Source organism: Balaenoptera borealis, assembly GCF_965194805.1.
Source record: "Balaenoptera borealis genome assembly, chromosome: 13".
NCBI classification, from domain to species: Eukaryota; Metazoa; Chordata; class Mammalia; order Artiodactyla; family Balaenopteridae; genus Balaenoptera; species Balaenoptera borealis.
In genome coordinates this window covers 84,916,524-84,938,605 of record NC_138870.1, presented here as the reverse complement: position 1 = coordinate 84,938,605, position 22,082 = coordinate 84,916,524, and the positions used below count along the sequence as shown (strand labels likewise).

At 41.1% G+C, this 22,082-nt stretch overlaps 1 protein-coding gene across 1 annotated transcript in view; it reads right to left on the bottom strand.

Moving 5' to 3' along the window:
• The window catches only part of SLC17A8 (solute carrier family 17 member 8), a 58,646-nt gene extending 37,002 nt beyond the window's left edge, over positions 1-21,644 (bottom strand). Inside the window, exon 1 of the mRNA XM_082350277.1 lies at positions 15,175-21,644. Coding sequence (XP_082206403.1) covers positions 15,175-15,275 — 101 coding nt within the window. The 5' untranslated portion in view covers positions 15,276-21,644. The remainder of the gene's footprint in view (positions 1-15,174) is intronic.
• Between the last annotated feature and the right edge of the window lie 438 nt (positions 21,645-22,082).

The following is a 22,082-nucleotide window of genomic DNA, read 5'->3' as shown; positions in this document are numbered from 1 at the left end:
CTGAGTTCCCCTAAAAGAAATTAATTCCTGAAGTCTTTCCCATCCCAAGTAATGACAAGTTTGTTCCTTTGGTTGCTCAGGCAAAAAACTTGGTGACATCCTGGATGCATTTCTTCTCCAATCTATGTCCAGTCTAGGAACCAGTGTCCCTTAGTTTTAATTTTTACTCTTCTTTCTACTTAGCTGTGTGACTTTGGCCTGGTTAACCTCTCTGGGCTTCAGTTTTCTCATCTGTAACCTAAGAATTATAATAATAGTTTCTTCTTCATGGGATTGTTCTTAGGATTGTCATAAGTGAATTATTATATTAGATCATTTAGAACAGAACTTGACACATGTGAAAACTCAATATATGCCAGCTATTTTTATTACATTAATCCTCATAACCATTCAATGAGCCCACTCTGCTGGGCTGAGCATTAATGTCATTTATTGCCATTTATATTGATGTCTAAGAGTTATTTGGATCATAAAACTGTTTATAATGTGCAGCCCCAGTGGTCATCATGAATTTCTGGCATCAGAACATATACAATTTGAATAGCATGGAAAACTGATGCTCTAATATTGATACATTATTATAATAATATTAATATTCACTAAAACATAGATAATATATAACAACTACACTAATATTTGTATGAAGCAAATTCAGTTCTTTCCCTCTGCCCTTTCCTCTCCCTACACTTTCATGTAATGATCTTATTCTATGGTTAGAACAGCTCAGTGAGACAGGAAATCGAATGCTTCCATTTGACACAAATTATAACTGTAGTTCAGAAAGCAAGAGTGGATTGGCCAAGACCACAGAGCCAGTAGAGGGTACGGGCAGGATGTGAAGCCTTTCTCCTGCCTGTCCGGCCAAGTTCCCTTTCATGTGAGTTTCCCAGCTCACCAGGCTGTGTTCTGTCTCAGTGATCTTCCTGAGTCACCTTGTCATCTCTTACTTTGTAGCCCAGTCACCATGGATGACCCAGTAGAGGAGAATATTTAAGAGAAAGGGCTCTGGAATGAGAGAAGCTGAATGCTGTTTCACCCCTGTGCCAGTTTTGTGACTTTGGCTCTAAGTTACTTGACCACTTTAAGCCACAGTATTCTGGTATTAGTTTGCCAGAGCTGCCATATCAAAGTACCACAGACTGAGTGGTTTAAACAACAAAACTTTATTTTCTCACTGTTCTGGAGGCCAGAAGTCCAAGATTAAGGTATTGCCAAGCTTCCTTCTGAAGCTTCATTCCTTGGCTTGTAGATGTCTGTCTTCTCCTTGTATCTTCACATCATCTTCCCTCTGTGTATATCTGTGTCCCTCTGTGTTCAAATTTCCTCTTCTTATAAGGATACCAGTCACATGGATTAGGGTCCAAACTAATTATCTCATTTTAATGTAGTTGCCTCTCTAAAGACCCTATCTCCAAATACATATTCCTCACCAGGGATTAGATGAAGGCTGGGGGCTGCAATTCTTGGGATACTAACTTCAAAGTTCATCTGCTGATGTTTTTGTATATATGGTAAGAACTTATTTACTGTGTAGTGTGTTTAAACATTTAAGTTTTATGAGCTAGTTCCTCCTTTAGAAGCTGACTATTCAACTTGTTCACTTTTTCCTTTTTTATAATTATCAGGTTATAAAAATAAGTTTATACTTTTGTGTTTTATCTGAAAGTAAGAAGCAGAAAAACTGCCTATATTTGCATAACATGGCGATAAGTATCAATACTTCAGGGTAATTCCTTCCTATCTTTATTATTAAAAATAAATAAACTGTTTTCCAACACACACACAAAAAAACGTACCAGGAATTAGGACTTCAACATACAAATTTGGGGGGGACACAATTCAGTTCATAACAATCGCCATCTCTAAAATGGGCTAGTGATCATAGCTATCTCATAAGGTTGTTTTAATGATTAAATGATATGATGCGTGTAAATTATTTAGTGCAGTGCCTGGTACATAAAAGATCTTTCTATTAATACATGGTGAGTAGTATTATTATTGCTATTAATAAAATTGTTACCATTCACAAGCTTAGCATCTCTCTATATGCATGCAGATACTTTGGATGAAAAGTAATACAGACTAACATTCTCAGGCACTGTGGGGTCTTGAGGAGTTTAACTGAAGACAGACCCAGCTGCTGTGCTCTGAGTGCACCAGGGCTTTGACTCGAGGACCACACTGTCACAGGCTGCTCTCCAGCAAGCACTGAGCATAGCAGTGATTTAAGGCAGACCCTTTCCTGCAAGAGGCAGGACTCCCCAGTGGCCTTGCCAAAACTTTCTAGTACCGTGGTGGAGACTGAGACTCTTCCTACCTAAACTTTCTTCTTTCCCTCTCTCTTATGCAGATAGCATGGTGGTCTGAATGCTCTCCCAGGCTCCCATAGCTCCTTCCCCTTTTCCCTCAATAAATCTCTTGTGCATCTATTCCAGCTTTAGCATCTGCTTCTTAGAGGACCTGAACCAACACAAGCACCCTCTGAGTGCATGGTGCCACCTGGGATGTCCTAAGAGCTTCCAGAGGGAGGACACAACAGCATGGGGGTAGATTTCCTTCAGTTTCAGTTTCTCTTGCCTGAAGTGTCAGCTGAGTCACCAGGCTTCACGTGACCATGGGACCAGGAATGAGCATGAGTCAACCACTAGAGGAAGTTCCAGAGTTGTTTGTGACTCCTTTGCACATCCTGGGTGTGGCAGGAGGGGCACCCCTATATCAACTGAAACTTCACTTCCACCACAGTTAGATCTGGTTTGTTTTAAAAACAGAAAAATGGTGAGACATAACTTGTACAGCCAAGTTGCTCAGAGAGGAAGATTCCGAACTACCTCACCCTGCTTAATAGAACAAACCAGGCTTTGTGGCAGTCAGCTAACCCAGGTTTGTTCGCCAGCTCTGCCACATATATACAAGCTGTGTGACTTTGGGCACGTAGCTTGGCCTTTCTGAATCTCACATTTCCTCATCTGTAAAATGAATATAATATTTATCTCACAGACAGAGCTGTTGTTAAGATTAAATGAGCCTACACTACCAAGAGGAAAATATTACCACCAGTAAATGAGTAGGTATTGCTTCAATGTTAGGGACTGTACCATCCCTGATGCTGCCTAAATGTTTTATACTTTCCTCTATTAGTGCACTTATCACATGGAGTTAGTTATTTGTTGTCATCAGCACAGTAGGTGTGGAGTAAATATGTGTTGATTTAAGAACATGAATGAATGAAGTTCTCTCCAATAGATTGTGAGCATGTTGAGGGCAGGAGCCATTTCTTCCTCATCTTTATTCCTAGGGCTCATCATGGTGCCTGGACACATGAATCCTTAGTCAACTGAATGGAACTGAGGGATCAATTTTGGGCATCACTCCTGACTTACAGCTTTTACAGACAGAGGTAAGCATCTATTCATCCCTGCCCAGTGACAAGTTATTTTTTTTTAAAGGGGTTTGGGGTTAAAAGAATAAATGAGAAAAAGGAACTCCCTTCTTAAGAAGTAGAGGACTTCAATCATCCGTAAGTGCTGCTTATCATATTTGGTTTTCTGTGGATGTTTGCCTGCAGCTGGTCTTTTAGATCAGAGAATCTTCATTCTTTCTAGGGTGACAGTCATCGTTGTTGTTTCTCCAAATACAGATAGCCGCAGTCTGTGGGCTGGGCTGCGGGCTCTTTATACACTAGACAAGTACAGGCCCACGGCTCACAAAAACAACTGTCCAGTAAACAATCAAGCCCCAGGAGTATAATTGCTTAAGATATGCTAACTGGCCTTTAAGTACCTGCAGAACTATACTTCCAATTCAAATGTTCCAGTAATCATGGAGATTTGGTTTTGTTTTGCAGGTAATGAGTTCTATATATGGAGCACAAATTGAGTAGAACTAAAGATCATTTTATGACTTTAAAAAGTTTATTTACTTACTCTTTTTTTTTAAAGATATATATTTTTGATGTGAACCATTTTTAAAGTCTTTATTGAATTTGTTACAATATTGCTTCTGTTTTATGTTTTGGTTTTTTGGCCACAAGGCATGTGGGATCTTAGCTCCCTGACAAGGGATCAAACCTGGACGCCCTGCCTTGGAAGGTGAAGTCTCAACCACTGGACCACGAGGGAAGTCCCTTTATTTACTTAAATCCTAACCCCCAGCACCTCAGAATGTGACTGTATTTGGAGAAAGGGCCTTTAAAGAGGTAATTAACATTAAATAAGGGCCCATATAGGTGGGCCCTAATCCAATATGACTTGTGTCATTACAAGAGGAGGAAACCTGGACACACAAAGAGACACCAGGAGAGCACATCACCAGAGTAAAGGTCCTGTGAGGACACAGAAAGAAGGCAGCCATCTACAAGCCAAGAGGAGAGGCCTCAGGGGAAACCAAGCCTGCCAACACCTTGATTTTGGAGTTCCAGCTTCCAAAACTGTGAGAAAATAAGTTTCTACCCAGTCTGTGGTACTTTGTTTTGGCAACCAGAGCAGACTAATGCAGTATTCTAATTTGCCTCCCAAAGGCTCACATTTACATCAGATTGTTTTTCACATAATCATCGAGTAGCTACTCTACTGGAAGAAGGAAGGAAGTTGAAGGATATTGACTACCTTCTACACTGCAGGCACCCCATAAGAGAGAGAGAGGGAGAGATCTTCAAAACAATCTTGAGAAGTAGGATTTATCCCCATCTTACAGCTCAGAAGACCAAAACTCAAAAAACAAACAAACAAAAAACCTTGCCCAGGAATCACCCAGTTGCAGTGGGTGAGGTGAAAACATAATCCAGATTTGATATCAAGCCTGCTCCTACATAGGAACTAATCAGAAAGCACCTTAAAAATATTAAGTGCGTCACCTAAATAGATATTTTTTAAAGGTTCTAGAGAAGCAATACTGAAGAGGGATTAAGAGAAATACTGTATGATATCACTTACATGTGGAATCTAAAAAATACAACAAACTAGTGAATAAAACAAAAAAGAAGCAGACTCACGGATATAGAGAACAAACTAGTAGTTCCAGTGGGGAGAGGGAAAGGGGGAGGGGAAATATAGGGGTAGAGGGAAAGAAGGGATATTATGGGATTATATGAAATCATGTGTGTGAAAGTTTTGAAAATTATAAAGCACAGTAGAATTTAAAGAATCTTCCATTTAATTAAAAACATCAATTAAAAAAAAGAGACAGAACATGCTCTGTAGTCAGGCAGTCCTGGTCCAATGCTGAGTCTGGTATTTATTAGCTGTGTAACCTTGAGCAAGTTACTTAACCTATCTGAGCCTCAGTTCCATGAATGGAGGATAGAACTATTGTGAGCACTAAATAAGATAAAGTTTATAAAGCACTTGATAAATAATCAATAAATGGAAACTTCCAAAGAAAGGAGGAGGGACTTAAAGTCTGACTCCCAGAGCTAGGTTAGGATTTGAAATAGGATCTCATCAGTGTGGCTTTCAGTGCTCCAGATTCCAAGGATCTCAAGAAAATGCACCTGGTCAACTCCCACCCAGCCAATACTCTCACAGTACCTGTTTTGGTGTATTTTTTAAAGATATTATTTGCCTCTTCCAGTAGACTATAAAATCATAAAGTCAGGAACCAAGTATCCCTAGTACCCAGCATAGTTTCACAGATTTTGAGGTGTTAACCTCTGCTGTTTTTGTTTTCCTCCTGGAATTTCACCCTTTCCTGTCCCCTCATAAAAGCAGAGAGTCAGTGCTCCTTACCCAATCAGGGAACGATAAGAAGGGGATAAAGATGGCGGAGCAGGAGGATGTGGAACTCGCCCCCCGCCCCTACCCTATCCCATGAACACGTCAAAAATACATCTACATGTGGAACAATTCTCACTGGAAACTGGCAGAAAGACTCCTATACAACCAAGGCTGAAAGAAAGATCCACATAGGATCAAGTAGGAAGGGAAGAGAAGTGATCAAGTCAAGACCTGTGACCCAGGGAGGGGACTCAGAGGAAAAGTGAGATCACACAGGCAGACATATTGGGCGCCCCAGTCCTGGAGTCCAACACAGGGAAGACAAGTCTTCTTGGCTGGTTGGAGGTCCGGTGGGAAAATGGACAGCAGGGAAAATAGACTTAGACTCTATGCTATCTTATTCCAAAAGCCTAAGCTACAGTGATAAAGCAACAGCCCAATGGCCACATCTGGCCCATAGACATGTTTTTTGTGCGGTATGATGCATGTATAGAGTTTTTTTTTTTTTTTCCAGAACTTGGATTAATTGCCAGAGTTTAAAAGTCAGGAGATTGCTCCAAAAACAAACAGACAAAAACGCTTGGATTTCTGGCTTATTTTGAAAACTGAAAATCTGGAATTATTAGGTCCACATTCTCTCATGGCTATAATTGACTCTCCTTTTAACTACAGTCCCCACCACTGTTTATTGTCACCCCAACACTGAGCTCAGTTGCCATTTAACATTATACTAGCACTGTTGCTTTCCTTAAAGTTAAGAGGAAAGGAAAACATCTTTTGTACTCATATCTCTATCAGAAGAAGAAAAGTAAAAACTGGACTATGAACAATCATAAGAAGTAGACAACCATCATTTATGGTTGCCCGATGTCTAACTGCCACTTGATATTTTGAGCTCTGCCTTACCAGCAGAGAAAACTACTTTTCCTATGCTCTCTTGTAGCTGTGATGTTAGCTATGATGTGGACTCTGCCAAATCAGAAGTGTGTGTATGAGATTTAGGTGCCAAAGGAAGTAACAAGAGGAGGATGCAGTATGCAGGGGAAATGGCAATGCAGATGGTGACACATGCAATGGTGGAGGCAGCTGCTTGCTCTGTGACTCTGTGGCAGAATTCTGGAACATAATTAGTACCTAGAGACAAGCATTGGTAGTGGCTTTGTTTTATCTAGAACATTCTAGTGATATGATATAATATGTTCTCTGTTGCCTTTTTACTGCAGGTAGAGTGTCCAGATCTGGTCCTCCCAAGGAATCTGAAAGTATACTAATATGCTTTACTAAATTTCATTCCACCTTAGCTAGAGTGGATTCTCTTGACTGCAACTAAGAACTTTGAATGATACCGCATAGTTCTTTGTGGAAGTAGAGACGATTTCTGTGTGTTGACATCTAAAATGTGTCTTTGTCATAAAATACAATGTGGCCTGCTTCACTCTATAGGTATTGAGCCTATGGTCCTAGCACTAACCTTGAAGAAGCGCTTAGAGGACTTGGTTATTGTAAAGATATTTGTGGGAAATTGGGGAAAGAGAAAATAAGCCCTAGATAAGGAAATCTACTGCCAGACTAGGAGAAGATAAGAGATGGTTAGAAGAGAGAGGCTAAGGGTCTAAAAGCTGAAGGGTCCTGTGCCCTGCTGCTTGGAAAGACCCCTAAGGTGGGGAGTCCTTAAGAGAATGTCGTTCTAGGAAGCAAACCCTAAGAATGAGATCTTAGAGTTTGATAGCTCACTAACTGGTTGGGAGTGAGGACCCCAACACTGGTGGTAGGTGAGTGTTGATAGTTCCCAGTATGTGGTACCAGTGCAAATGCTAAGACTTTCAGCTGTGGTGAACTGGGCTGGGATACAGGTGGAAGGGGTTGCAGTGGTTCATGCAATATCTCTGGTACTTGGGAGGTATAGGAGAAATAGCAATTTCTCCACAGAGTTGAGTGGCCATTTTTTTTTTCCACTTTTTAATTTATTTACAGTGAGTGGCTATTTTTAAATGCCACTGATGCTCTGAAGAAAGAAAATAACAGGATTGGGGCAATCAATTACCAATTTAAAAGAAAAAGGGAGCATCTGTCACTTCCTTGTCAGCCTTTAAAGAGACCCTCATCTCCTGCAGTTGGAGAGCAGACATAACTGAAGATCAGGCACAAGACTTCATTGTAAAAATGGCAGAATCCCCTCTGGGTGTGGGCTGGACTTAGTGACTTGCTTCCAAAGAATAGAGTAGGGAAAGAGAAGAAACCTGGCAAACACTTCCTTAACCAAGCAATCAAGGTTAGGATCACTAGTGATAAGTTATGTTGATACAACGTACCCCTCCCCCATATGATGTGATGAGAAAGGCATTTCACCTTTGCAGTGTTCTTCCTAAAAACTCACAATCCTAGTCTAATCATGAGAGAAATATCAGACAACTCAAACTGAGGAACATTCAACAAAATACCCAACCAGTATTCCTCAAAACCATCCAAGTCACAAAAAACAAGAAAAGGCTGAGAAAGAGTCACAGATCAGAGGAGACATGATGACTAAGAGCAATGTGGTATCCTGGATTGGATCCTGGAACAGGAAAAAAGACATAAATGGAAAAACTAATGAAATTTTAATGAAGTGTTGGAGTTGAATTAGTAATGTACCAATGTTGGTGTCTTAGTTTTGACAACCGTTCCATAATAATGTAAGATGTTAATATTAGAGGAAACCAAGTAAGGAGTAAATAGAAAATCTCTGTACTATATTTGCAACTTTTCTGTGAATCTAAAATTATTCCAATACAAAAGTTTAGTTTTAAAAAAATAGCAGAACTCCAGAGAAGGTGGAATTCTGAGGCTGGGGAGGTCTCTTACACCCAAGCTGAGATCCTGATAAGAAATGGGACCCTAAGAACTTGGAATGCTAGGATACCTGAGTGCTGGGTTAAAGGGTAGATGCACTTGAACATCTAAAGCCCTAGATTCCTCTGAACCCTCTGGACCTGCAGACGCAGCCACGCTTCTTTTTGGAAGACAGATGTCCCTCCTCCTTTTACTTGAAAACTAGCCTCAGACGGAGCAGGTGATTTATGAGATGACGCTGATGCTCTTCAAGATCTGCTCCCACCTCCCTTTCTGACCACCAGACCGATAATTAGCACCGAGTCCCAGGCTGGGAAAGATTAGGCAAATATTGGGTGTGCCTGTCAATGGAGGGAGGGGTTATACACCAACAAACAAGCAGGATCTGACTAACATTTCCCAGCAGGAAGCAGGAAAGTATGCCTGGGAATGGATTCTGAGGGAGATGTACGGGTAAAAAAATTGGATAAGGGAGAGTTTGTCAATATGAAGGTTAGGTTGAATTATGTTGCCCTCAAAGCATAAGTTCAAGTCCTAACTTCTGATACCTGTGAACCCAACCTTACTTGGAAATGGGTTCTTTGAAGACGTAATCAAGTTAAGACAAGGTCACACTGGATTACTGTAGACCCTAATCCAATGACTGGTGTCCCTATAAAAAGAAGGAGTTTTGCACACATAGACAGAGAAACCCAGGAGGAGAAGGCCATTTGACCACAGAGGCAGAGACTGGAGTGATGTGTCTACAAGTCGAGGAAGGCCAAGGATTCACCAGCAACCACCAGAAGCGAGGCAGAGGCAAAGATGAATTCTCCTTCAGAGCCTTCAGAGAGAGCATGGCCCTGCTGACAGCTTGAGTCTGGGCTTCCAGAACTGTGAGAGAATAACTTGAAGCCACCAAGTTTGTGGTGTTTTGTTACAGCAGCCCTAGGAAACTAATGCAGGGGGCATTCCCCCATGACACAGGATTTAACATCCTGGCAAAGGCCAAGAAAATGATTCTAATGAGCTCTTAGTGTGGCTCTCGGAACCTTAGACAAAGTAGAGATGCCAAGAGGAGGCTGATGACTTTAAAAATATAATTGTGCATTAATTTCTAGTAATCAGTGCATTGTGGTCAGAGATTAGGGCCGCTATGATCTTTTAAATAACTTGAGAGCTTCTTGTGGTTCAGTAATTGAGCAGAGCACATCTTTGAAGTAGATTTGACTATCAGTGACTTTCTCCTTTCCATGGGTGAATTCCCCCTGTGAATAAGAACCCGAGGAAGCCAATTTATGGCAAAGGAGGTATAGCAGAGGTACATGACAATGGGATCCACTGGCTCTACCACATACCCCGCACCTTCCAGGAGCTGGCCACCTGCCAGAGCTGAGGAAGCCTCTTAAAGAAGCAGCTGAGGCATCAGCTTAGAGATAAATCTCTGTGAGGATAGGGCGCTACCCTTCTGGATGCAGTATATTCCATAAACCAACAGTTATTGTATGGTACTCTGCCCCCAGTAGGTAGAATACATGGGTCTGAGAAACAAGGGGTTAGAAGCAGGGGTGGCCCCACTCACCATCATTCCCGGTAACCCACTTGAGGGTTACCTCATCTCTTCAACTTTAGGCTCTGTGGATCCAGAAGTCCTAATCCCGAAGAAGAATTCTTCCACTTGGGAATACAATGAAAATCCCATTAAGTATATGGCTATGACTGCTGCCCAGTCATGCTGGGGTCCTCACACCAAGAGCAAAAGGGAAAGCTAGGGGTCACCACTGTAGCAAGGGAAATTGATCCTGATCCTCAGGATGCGTTAGGACCGTTGCTTCATCACAGGAGCAAGAAGACATATGTTTGGCGTTCAGGGCATCCACTAAGACATCTCCTGATACTGCCTTGTCCAGTGTAACTCAAATACAGCAACCATAACTGGTAAGGGTATGTTAACCAGGGGTTTTGATCCCTCAGGGATTGAGGACTGGATCAACCCACAAGGCAAGTTAACAGAAGTGAGGGGACTTGAGAACGGGTGGGAAGGAGGGACCAGCCAGAGCAAAGAGAGCTAGTGCATCCCACCAACTCTTCTCCTGAAGGTTCCTCAGGAATTATGACCACAGGGTCGTGGAGAAGCTGTACCTGGATGGAGTGAACTGAATGTGAGAAGCAAGTGGATCTGTATGGTGCAACGAGTGGGCTGTAGTGCACAGCCCAGGTCCCTTTTCTCAAGCCAGCACACTTCTAGAGCTGCTAATCGCTTGCAACTGCTCGCTTCTTAGGAGAACTGCCCACCACTACATGGCCTCCATTATAAACCTCCATCCCTGCTGGGGTAGCCCACAGTCAATGACTGACTGATGCAGAGACATAAAAGATTGGTCCCTTTGCTCAAAGGGACAACCCAGTGCCAGTTATGCCCCAGAGCTTTCCACTGTGACCTGGCCCCTGTGCGTTACCTGAGATCACATCTTTGCTTCGTTTTCTCCTTTCCTATCCTGCTTTACTCCCTCTCTCCCAATTTTTCCAGGAAGAGCTCTCTCTCAATAAATCACATCCAGACACATGCACCCCATTGTTCACTGCAGCACTATTTACAATAGCCAGGTCATGGAAGCAACCTAAATGTCCATCAACAGAGGAATGGATTAAGAAGATGTGATACATATATACAATGGAATATTACTCAGCCATGAAAAGGAACGAAAGTGGGTCATTTGTAGAGCCGTGGATGGACCTAGAGACTGTCATACCGAGTGAAGTAAGTCATAAAGAGAAAAACAAATATTGTATATTAACACACATATGTAGAATCTAGAAAAATGGTATAGATGATCTTATTTGCAAAGCAGAAATAGAGACACAGACATAGAGAACAAACGTATGGATACCAAGGGGGAAGTGGGGGTGGCATGAATTGGGATTGACATATACACATTATTGATGCTATGTATGAAATAGATAACTAATGAGAACCTACTGTAAAGCACAGGGAATTCTACTCTATGCTATGTGGTGACCTAAATGGGAAGGAAATCCAAAAAAGAGGGGATATATATATATACGTATAGCTGATTCACTTCACTGTATAGTATAAACTAACACAACATTGTAAAGCAACTATACTCCCGTAAAAATAAATTCAAAGGAAAAAACAAAAGCTGGCACAGGAACGGGTCCAGGGAGCTCCAGTAAGAGTGCAGACTGTGGCTGGAGTGGGGTGAGGCAGGCAGTGAAGGTCAGAGATGAAGTCAGATTTCTCAAAGTCCTACAGATCATGTAGGACCTTGAAGGCTATTGAAAGGACAATGGCTTTCACTCTGAGTGAGGTGGGAAACTGGGTGGGGGGGAGGCGTTAGTGGTGAGCAGGGGAGAGATGTTATCTGTTTTAATAGAATCACTCTGACTGCAACCATGGGAGCAAGTTGCCTGAGGTTGTGCAGGCAGAAAGTAAATGATGTCACGGCAATTGGAATCCAGGATCACCTGATCTCAGAGCCTGGTCTCACACACTAGCCTTTGTCTATGGAGCAGACAGTGCACGGCTGGTACATACATTCAATACACAACCGCTGAATGCTGACGATGTACACAATACAGGGATTGGTACCATCACTTTAAAGGGGAGATATGAACACCTAAAAGGAGACCAGACTCTCGCTCAGTCTCCCTTGGGGAAAACCTTCCATACTATAACTAATTAGGATAAAAGCCCATGCTTGCCTGAAGATCCAGAGGTTGCTGGCTACTTTGCAGCCCAAGTAAGTCCCTAAGCCTAAGTGAGTGGTTAAATTTCAAGACGGCAAGTGGGAAGAGCGGACAGTTGATTACGAGTGCAGCATAGTGTAATGATTAAGAATGGTGGGCAGAAATGTCTGGTCTGAAACCCAGCTCTGCCACTTATACGCTGTGGGCAATTTACTTAACCTCTCTGTGTCTCAGTTTTCTCATCTGTAAAACCGTGATTATAATCGGCCCTACCTCACAGGATTGTTAATAGAATTAAATAATTTTACGGTACCTGGAACATACTAAGTGTTCATTATTATCATTTATTACACATAAGCAATTAGAGGGTACTCATATTATCATCTAAGTTGAAAAAAATCTGTATACCAGTTTTTGGACATTAATTTCCAAATGTAACGCTGTCTATCTGTTCCAATACTGGACGATAAGTGAATGCATCATCTTTCTTCCTACATTTGAAATATATTATTGTACCTTTAGCTGATGAATTGTTCAGCTGCTTCTTATCAATGACTGTTCTCCAGAAAGATTAATAATGCTTGGCTCTAATCAGCCCCATGTGCAAACTTCAGATGCTTTCCTGTGCATTTGCCACTCCCCTGACCAAGAGGAACACTCCGTGATTAAAAAACATCTAAAAATTCCATCTAGATGATGATCTCAGCCTTAAACATTATTAGACATTTATGATTTATACTGATTGCTAAGTTAGAAAGTCGGGATTTCTAACTTCCCAATGTTCCTGCCCCTTACAAAACAGAAAACAGTTCTTTAAGGTCTTTTTTTTTTTTTTTTTTTTTTTTACATTGGATTCCGTCAACTGGTTTTATGTAAAAATCAATGAGGAGAGGGAATGTCCATTACATGCCAGGCTCTGGGCAAGGCACTTTATATATAATTATCTTATAGACTTGAGGTTAACACCAAGTGCGTGGCAGAGCTGTTTTTGCTGGAGGAGCCCTAATTCTGGAGCACTGCTCAAAGACCACTAGAGCTGAGGATCCGTCAATTTAGATCGACGGTCAATTAATGCCTTTTTTCCCCTTCCTTGCCAATCGTGTCTCTCTAGGGATCCGTGAAAGAAGAGGTGCGAGTTTGGCTTTATTTATTCTAAAAACATTCATTCTACAATTATGACAACAATGATAGTATCTAGCATTCATTTAGTGTATTCTCTATCTCCAGAACTGTGTTAGCTGCTTTTTTATTGTTCCATGATGCAGTTCTGAGGAAACTCTTCAGAGTCCTAGACACATAACTTAATTTGGGGTTGAGGTCACACAACTTGGAAATTACTAATTTTGTTATATCCCTAAGTAAACCAATCTGGTAAACAAAAGGATCTTCAGGTTTGGATTATCCAATCAAACACAGTAAAACCAGCATTTAGGATGAGTCCCTTACTGAAAAAAGTGATTAAATTTTAAAAAACAAAGTTGGAAAAGAACACTCCTAAGTACTTTTGGTTGAGTATTTTATAAACTAAGGCACAGAGTTTGGTGATTGTAATGGTGACTAGTCCAAAGTCGTGGTTTTTATTCCTGACTTTGTCGGATGCCTTTGTCATCACTTGAATATGCCAATTAAGCCACTGTGACTTCCTTTCACATTTTTAATCAAATGAACACCACCATAAGATGTTACCTGGGAGTGCTCAATGGAAGGATAAAACACTCTTAAAAGAATAGGTTATTGTAATCATTTCCTATGTTTGGCTGGTTTATCTTGCTGTCACTGAGGTAGGTTTTCATCTATACATGATAATTCAGTGTAGTTCTGATGGAAAGTTTTTTGTTTTTAATTACCAGAATAATAAGGTGCCCAACCCAGTTCTCCTGCTAAGCTCATCAAGAGTGATACAATGGAAAATTTAACACTGACAGGAGCCCCTGTGTTATAAAATACAAGAAGTGGAATGAATCGCAGTGTGCCTAGAAATAGTCCTTCAAATGCTAGTTTTTAAATTTAAGAGAAAACATAGAAAAGTTAAAAGGAGTTGCTAGGTGGCATTTTTCACTCACCAGGATTAGAAATAATCATAAAAAACTTAATAAGGATATTTTCACATTTATTTATGTCAGAGAGATTAAAGGAGTCATTTTACCTTGCACATAAGGACTGCTTATTAATTCATCTATAAGACCTAGGAAGGCATTTACTATGTCTACTTTTAAAAATCACAAATTAAAATATCACATCATTTCATTCATTTATGGCAAACTCTCTTCCAATGGTAATATATTTTACTTTTTAAAAAAAGATTTATTTTTTGGTTTGGACAAAAACATTCAATTCAGTGATAGTACTTAACACTTTCCCACTTAATCATGTAAGATTTTCTGCTTTAAATACTAATTTTTTAAGTTACTTTCTTCACACCATTGTGTAATTATCTTTCTCTTTGAAAACTACCCAATCAAGAACCACTTTATATAGTTTATATTACAAGCTACACAATTTGCAAATATCTAATTTTCATTTATAGTGAAAAATGAAGTGAAAAATTCTTAAAAATTATTTCAGCTCAGAGCATAACCATATAAAGTGGTTCCTGATTTTGTTATTAGTACTGAATTAACATGAAATATTATCTCCCTAAATCTTTTCTAATTCAATGCCAAACACACAATAATGCAATATTACCATCTCCAATAAGTGCGAATCCTACCGTATAAGCAGAATGTTTGTCTTGATATTTTCCTAATTCAACCTTATGGTTTTGATGCATCTTTTCCTCTAGGCACATAGTCTGTTGGAGCGAGAAGGGGCTCCAGAAGCCCTTTAATCTGACCCACTCACTCCTTTTTTAAATGTGGCTTTAAAAACATGAGGCAAACTCTTTCAAACACCAGCAATGTGAAGCTACTCAGAAAGAAACCTAAAGTTTGCATTCAAACTTTACCTTTGTAAAATCCCCAACGAATCTCCCACAGCAATCTTCACTCCTTCCTTTCCAGGTTTCAAAATTTTTTCTTTAAAAGTATCAAATGCTTTAAAAGGCATTTTGAAAAGGGGGTATCTCCAGGCCGTCAACAGTCAGTCTCGGAAATGGTCATCCTTTCTCATTTCCAGCGTGGGGACCACTCTGCTTTCCTCGATGAACACCTGGAAGTCAGTTCTCATACAGGTGACTACTTAAAATCAAAAAGAAGGTGAAACCCAGCCCAGATCTTTCAAGATGAGACAACACCCCCTGCCAAAAAAAAGAGAGGCCAAGTGGTGTGTCACTGGGAATTCGTCCCCTCTCAGCTCCCAGCTCAGCAGCAGCCTGTGGTGCTGTCTCAGGCAGCCACTCTCAGGCTGAGCGCAGCCCGGCTCGTGCCCTGGGCTGCAGCTGGAGAAGCTAAAGTGGGCTCCAGCCCACGAGGTGTCCCGAGACCAGCGACAGCATCTGCAGCCTATCTCCAGCCCCTCCTGCTGCTTCAGACCACGTTCGCCTCCTGGCTCACTCGGCTCAGCTGTGGCTTTCCCTGAGTGATCCTTTCCAAGGTGATGCCATAGTAACCAGGACAATACCTGCCCCTTGGTCGCTGGGACTTTTAATGAGCTCTCAGCCAGAGCAGGCACCCAGGGCGAAGTGTGTGAAACATTCACAGGTCCTTTGCTTTTCTGAGGTCTGGCCCCTAAGACAGGCTCTCAGCGGCCACATTATGGCCTCTTATGCCTCTTGAGGGAGCCGTGAAACACTTTTTCTGTGAGACACCAGTATGGATGTGGTCCTTGGAGGAACACTTGCACTCGAGGAGGCTAAATGCAAAACCCAGGCCACAGACCTCTAGGAGGGCATTTATCTGCCCCTGATCAACAGAGCAGGATCACTCAAGGTGTGGTGTGTAAGTGCCACTGGGACCACGGAACTGAACATGACCGAGCGGGTCCTGGAACCTGCTTAGTGCTCTTCATCCTCAGGATAAGTCTAAATTCTTTATCATGGCACACAAGGCCCTCTGTGGGACTCCAGCCTTGTTTCTTGTCACTCTGCTCTGTATGTCAGCTTTTCACTGAATTCAGCAAGCTCCCTGTCACCTCTGAGGTTTACTCAGACTGTAGCCTCTGTCTGGATAACTCTCCTCACCCTTCATCTGGGAAATGTCAAGGGATTCTTAAGTCTCACAGAGATATCACTTCCTCTAGAAACCCTCCTACACAAGGTTAGGTATCCCTCCTCTGTGCCCCCAGATCACCTGTCCTCCAAGCCAATAGGATCTGGCATGTAGTGGTATAACATAAGTCATTGCTGGACTGGAGTAGAAATAGCACATGTCGCTCCCACATGGATGGGCGGCAGGATGACCCCTCCATAAATGAAGCTGCCATGAAGAAACAGCCTTCATCTGGGAGGCTCCAGTGCCCCAACCCCCAGCCTGCAGGTGACTGACAAATCCTGTGCTTTAGCCTCTCAGATTCCCCCAGAGTCATTTCCACAAGAAGAGTCACTGCCCTCTGCAGTCGCAGTCCAAACCCTTCTCCAGGATTTGAATTTAGTTGATATAAATCAGAGCTGGATCCTCAGTAGGTTAAATACTACCACCAATAATAATAATTATTACTATTACGGCTATTATTTGTTGAGCTCTCTTTATGGTCCAAACTTTGTGTTAAGCGTTGTTTACATATTATCACAATCTTTCCAACACTACTTTGTGGATAGTTAATTGTTATTTTCCCCAACTTCACTGACAGGAAACTGAGGCAAAGAGAGGTTAGACTTGCTAGGTTTCAGATCCAAACAGCCTGGCGCCACCCAGTCCTATTCTCATTCTCTGTCTCTGTCTTTGTCTCTGTCTCTCTCTCTCTCCTCCTCCTTTCTTCCACCCCCCGCCCCCACCCATACTACCTCCTCTGACTTTACTGAGGTATATTTTGCATATCATACACTTCACCCATTTCAAGTGGACAGTCAATGATTTTTAGTAAATTTACCATGTTGTGGAAGCATCACCATAAAGCACAAAGCAGGTAGAACATTTCTATCATCCCCAAAATACCCCTCATATTCACTGTTAGTCCCCATCTCCCATACCCCACACTGCCCCAGGCAACCATCAATCTTTCTCTCTCTATAGATTTGCCTTTACTAGACATTTCATATAAATGGAATCAACACACTATATACCATACAATATATTGTCTCTTGTGTCTAGCTTCTTCCATTTAATATGATGATTTTCAGGTTTGTCCATGTCACAACTTGTGTCAGTAGTTTGTGCCTCCTTTTCTGCTTTCTGTGGTATATTTTATTGTATGGACATACCACATTGTGTCTATCCATTGATGGACATTTAGGTTGCTTCCAATCTCTGGCTATTATGAATAAAATTGTTAAGAACATTTGTATGCAAATCTTTCTGTGGACAAATCTTTTCATTTCTCTTGGGGAAATACCTAGGAGTGGAATTGGTGGATTGTATGGCAAGTATATGTTTAAACTTTTAAGAAACGGCCAAATTATTTTCCAAAGTGGCAGCACTATTTTACATTCCCAGTAGCATATATGAGGACTCCCATTTCTGACATCCTCACCAATATTTGTTGTCTGGTTTTTTTTGTATAACCATTCAAGTGGGTATAAAATGGTATCTCATTGTGGTTTTAATTTGCATTTCTCTGATGACTAATAGCATTGGCCACGTTGTCATGTGCTTATTTGTCACTGATGTATCTTTTTTGGTAAAATTTCTATTCAAATATTTTGCCCATTTTTAAAATGAGTTTTTTGCATTATTGAGGTGTATGAGTGTATATTCTCAATACAAATTCTTTACCAGATAATACGATTTGCAAATATTGTCTCCCAGTCTACTGCTTGTCTTTTCATTTTCTTTATGTTATATTTTTAAGTGCAAACATTTAAAATTTTGATGGGGTGAGGTCCAACGTATCAGTTTTTATTCTTACATAGACTGGGTCTTGTAAGAAATCTTTACCTAACCTGAAGTCTTGAAGATTTTCTCCTATTTTTTTTTCTAAAAGTTTAATTGTTTTAGCTCTGACATTTAAGTCTATGATCCATTTTGAGTTCACTTTTATGTATGGTATAAGGTAAACATCTAAGTTCATTTTTTTTTTTTTTTTCTGGCTGCGTTGGGTCTTCATTGCCGCACGCAGGCTTTTTCTAGTTGTGGTGAGTGGGGGCTACTCTTCATTGCAGTGTGCGGGCTTTTCATTGTGGTGGCTTCTCTTGTTGCGGAGCATGGGCTCTAGGCACACGGGCTTCAGTAGTTGCAGCACACGGGCTCAGTAGTTGCAGCACTCGGGTCCTAGAGCACGCGGGCTTTAGTAGTTGTGGCACACGGGCTTAGCTGCTCCACAGCATGTAGGATCTTCCTGGACCAGGGATTGAACCTGTGTCCCCTGCATTGGCAGGTGGATTCTTAAAGACTGTGCCACTAGGGAAGCCCTAAGTTCATCTTTTTTCCATGTGGATATCCAGTTGTTCCAGCACCATTTGTTAGAAAGGCTATCCTTTCTCCAATGAATTGCCTTAGCACCCTTGTCGAAAATCAATGGAACATAAATATAAAAAATTATTTCTGGACTCTCAATTCTGTTCCATTGATCTTTATGTCTATCCTTCTACCAATATCACACTCTGTTGACTGTAGCTTTATAGAGTAAGTTTTGAAATTGGGAAATGAAAGTCCTCCAACTTTGTTCTTTTATTAAAATTGTTTTGGCTATTCTAAGTCTTTTGTATTTCCATACAAATTTCAGAGGCAGTTTATCAGTTTCTGCAAAAAAATCCTATCCAGCCCTGTGCTCTTAAAAGGATATTTTCAGGCCACCAACCTTGCCACCCACAACTCCTCAAGGCTGAGAATGCTAAGACTCCAGGAAATCACATATCTAATCACTCCACCAAAATGTCTTCACCTGTCTCCAAAAAGCTCACTCATTTGTCAAAAACAAATACAATCAAAATAAAATAAGATAAACACACTCTCTTGCTACAGAAAACATCCCCTCGTGAAGCTTCTAACCCATTCCTCAATCCCCAGATAACTTTAGGTTACTAATCTCTTAGAGCACATAATGGAAGCACCACTAGGGAAAGACCACGTGAATCTCTTTTAAGGGTCAATGACTGCTAAGAGCACAAACCATTTCTGCAGAATGTATTGCTCATGACACACACCTGAATCTGCAAAGGTTTTTTTGGTAGTGATTTAGATGGTTGATGATAATAATAACTAACACTTATGGAGTACCCTCTAGGTGCCAGACTTTATGCACTTAACTCATTTAATCCCCACAATGACTCTCTCAGGTAGGTACCGTTATTATACCATCTACAGATGAGGAAACTGAGGCACAGAGACTTTAAGTCAACTTACTCAAGTTCGCACAACTAGGAAACTAGGCAGAGATGGGATACAGACCCAGGAAGTCTGGCATCAGAGCCTGAACTCCTAACTTCTACACTAGAGCTGTTGATAATAGAGAGAAGAAAATATAAAGCCAGACTTTCCAGAACTGAGGCTCGTTTTATTCATTTGTTCCTTCTCATGAGGGCCTACTATGTGGCAGGCCTTTTTGAGACAGTGGTGATATAGGCTGAACTGTGATATTTCTCTTAAAGAAACAAACCAGAAAATGAATGAGTCTATATGGTGTGGTGAGTGACACATGTGGTAATGGGAGCACAGGTAAGGACACCTAAATTAGCTTACTAAGGGAGTGGGAGAGGGTTTCCTAGAAGAGGGGATGATAGTATAAGCTTTCAGGGCTGAAAGAGTGAGGCAAACGAAAGAAAAAAAATGTGGGAGCAAAGACTTGCATGAGAGAGCATGGTGCCTGGGGGAAATTTGCATAGTTTCAAAGAGTTGGGCGAGTTTACCATGTGGTAGAAAACAAGACTGGAACAATGATCATGAGCTTTATATAATTTAGTGGTTACAGAAGAGCATTAAAATATGTGCTCCCCATCTCAAAATAACAAATACAGCAAAGATAGATGAAATGATGTGTAGAGCAGAAACCTCTGAGGGCCATGAAACTAAAGCTTTGGTCTATGCTTAGGATATGTAGACTGAATATGCATTAGGAAAAAAATCCAGCCATTGCATGTATTCGATGACTTCCCAACATCCTGTACAGAAAGAGCCTCTTCCCTAGAGAAAATAAGATTGACTAGGACATCTTTAGAGGTGATTGCCCAGAACATAGCAATTCCTCATTCTCAGGGAACTTCCCTCCCACTACCACCCCTCTCCTCTTTTATGGAGACAGGCCTCCCAAAGTCCTGTATATACTATAATGTTTCCCATCTCCTGTTGGATGGACCAGGGATGGGCACCTGCACGGTGCTGAGCCAGTCAGATGCCAAATTTTCCTGTAATTTATAGAACTGAAAAACTGTTAGTTAATCTTGCAGAACCCTGGAACTGTAACTGGGGGTGGGGGGTGGGGGTTACATTCACGTTATGGACTGGAGATGGAGAGAACACTGGTCTGGCAAAGAGTAAGAGGAACGAAACACAATGAAACTTTAGCAGGCTGAGGGTGTCTGTTTCTAATGGCCTTCCAATTCCTGTTTGTCTAGACCCAGCTGTCCTACCCTTGGGTTTCATGAAATACCCAACCCTTATAACAAATTGCCCTCCTTTTAGTTCACTCTAGCTAAGATAGTTTCTGCTCCTCACTGATAAAGAATCTTGACTTTATCAATGATTTAAAACCCAAGAGATAAAAAACCCAAAGGTTTTTGCTCTGGATCTATTAGATGAGAAATAAAGATAAGAATGACAGTTTATGGGCTTTCCTGGTGGCACAGTGGTAGAGAATCTGCCTGCTAATGCAGGGGACACGGGTTCGAGCCCTGGTCTGGGAAGATCCCACATGCCACGGAGCAACTGGGCCCGTGAGCCACAACTACTGAGCCTGCGCGTCTGGAGCCTGTGCTCCGCAACAAGAGAGGCCGCGATAGTGAGAGGCCCACGCACCGCGATGAAGAGTGGCCCCCGCTCGCCACAACTAGAGAAAGCCCTCACACAGAAATGAGGACCCAACACAGCCAAAAATAAATAAATAAAAATAAATAAACTAAAAAAAAAAAAAAAAAGAATGACTGTTGACCTCTTATCAGAAATATTGAAAGTCAGAAGACAATGGAATAATCTCTTTAAAAACTAGGGAAAAAATTGTCAACCTAAAATTATATACCCAGTGAAAATACTAATCAAAATTTAAAGTAAAATAAAAACACTTATTTGCTATTTAGTCCTGAAATCCTGAAATGCCAATACTGCCTGTACCTAGCACCATGAGGGCAAGCCTGACCGCCCAGTTCAATTTTAGGTAGGACTCTAGTCTCCCAACAGTGAAAAAAGTGGATCTCGTAAGTTGCTTGTTAGCCAAGTCATTCTAATCTACCTAGACCAAAAAAAAAAAAAAAAAATATATATATATATATATATATGTGTGTGTGTGTGTGTATATATATATACACATATATATAATTTATGCAAGAAAATAGTTTCATCAAACCTGATCAAAGTGTTAGGTGGAGAATTTTAAACAGGCTCAAAGCTAATGACCTAATTCTTCACCTTTTAGGATAAGAAACTTCATAAGGAAACAGAGGTAATGAAGAAAATTAATCGTCCTGAGGCTCCTTCTCTCCTGAATTCTGTGGCAGCTTTTCTAGGCCCCATCCTACACCCCAATTCCATACTCCTCTCCCCTTGTCCCCATAACATACTAATACCAACATAAAAGTTTCTATTTTATTCAGTATTTCTCCCAATCCTTTAAAATTTGTATATTGTTGATAACTATCATTAGTACTAATCTGAATGTATATAAAACTTG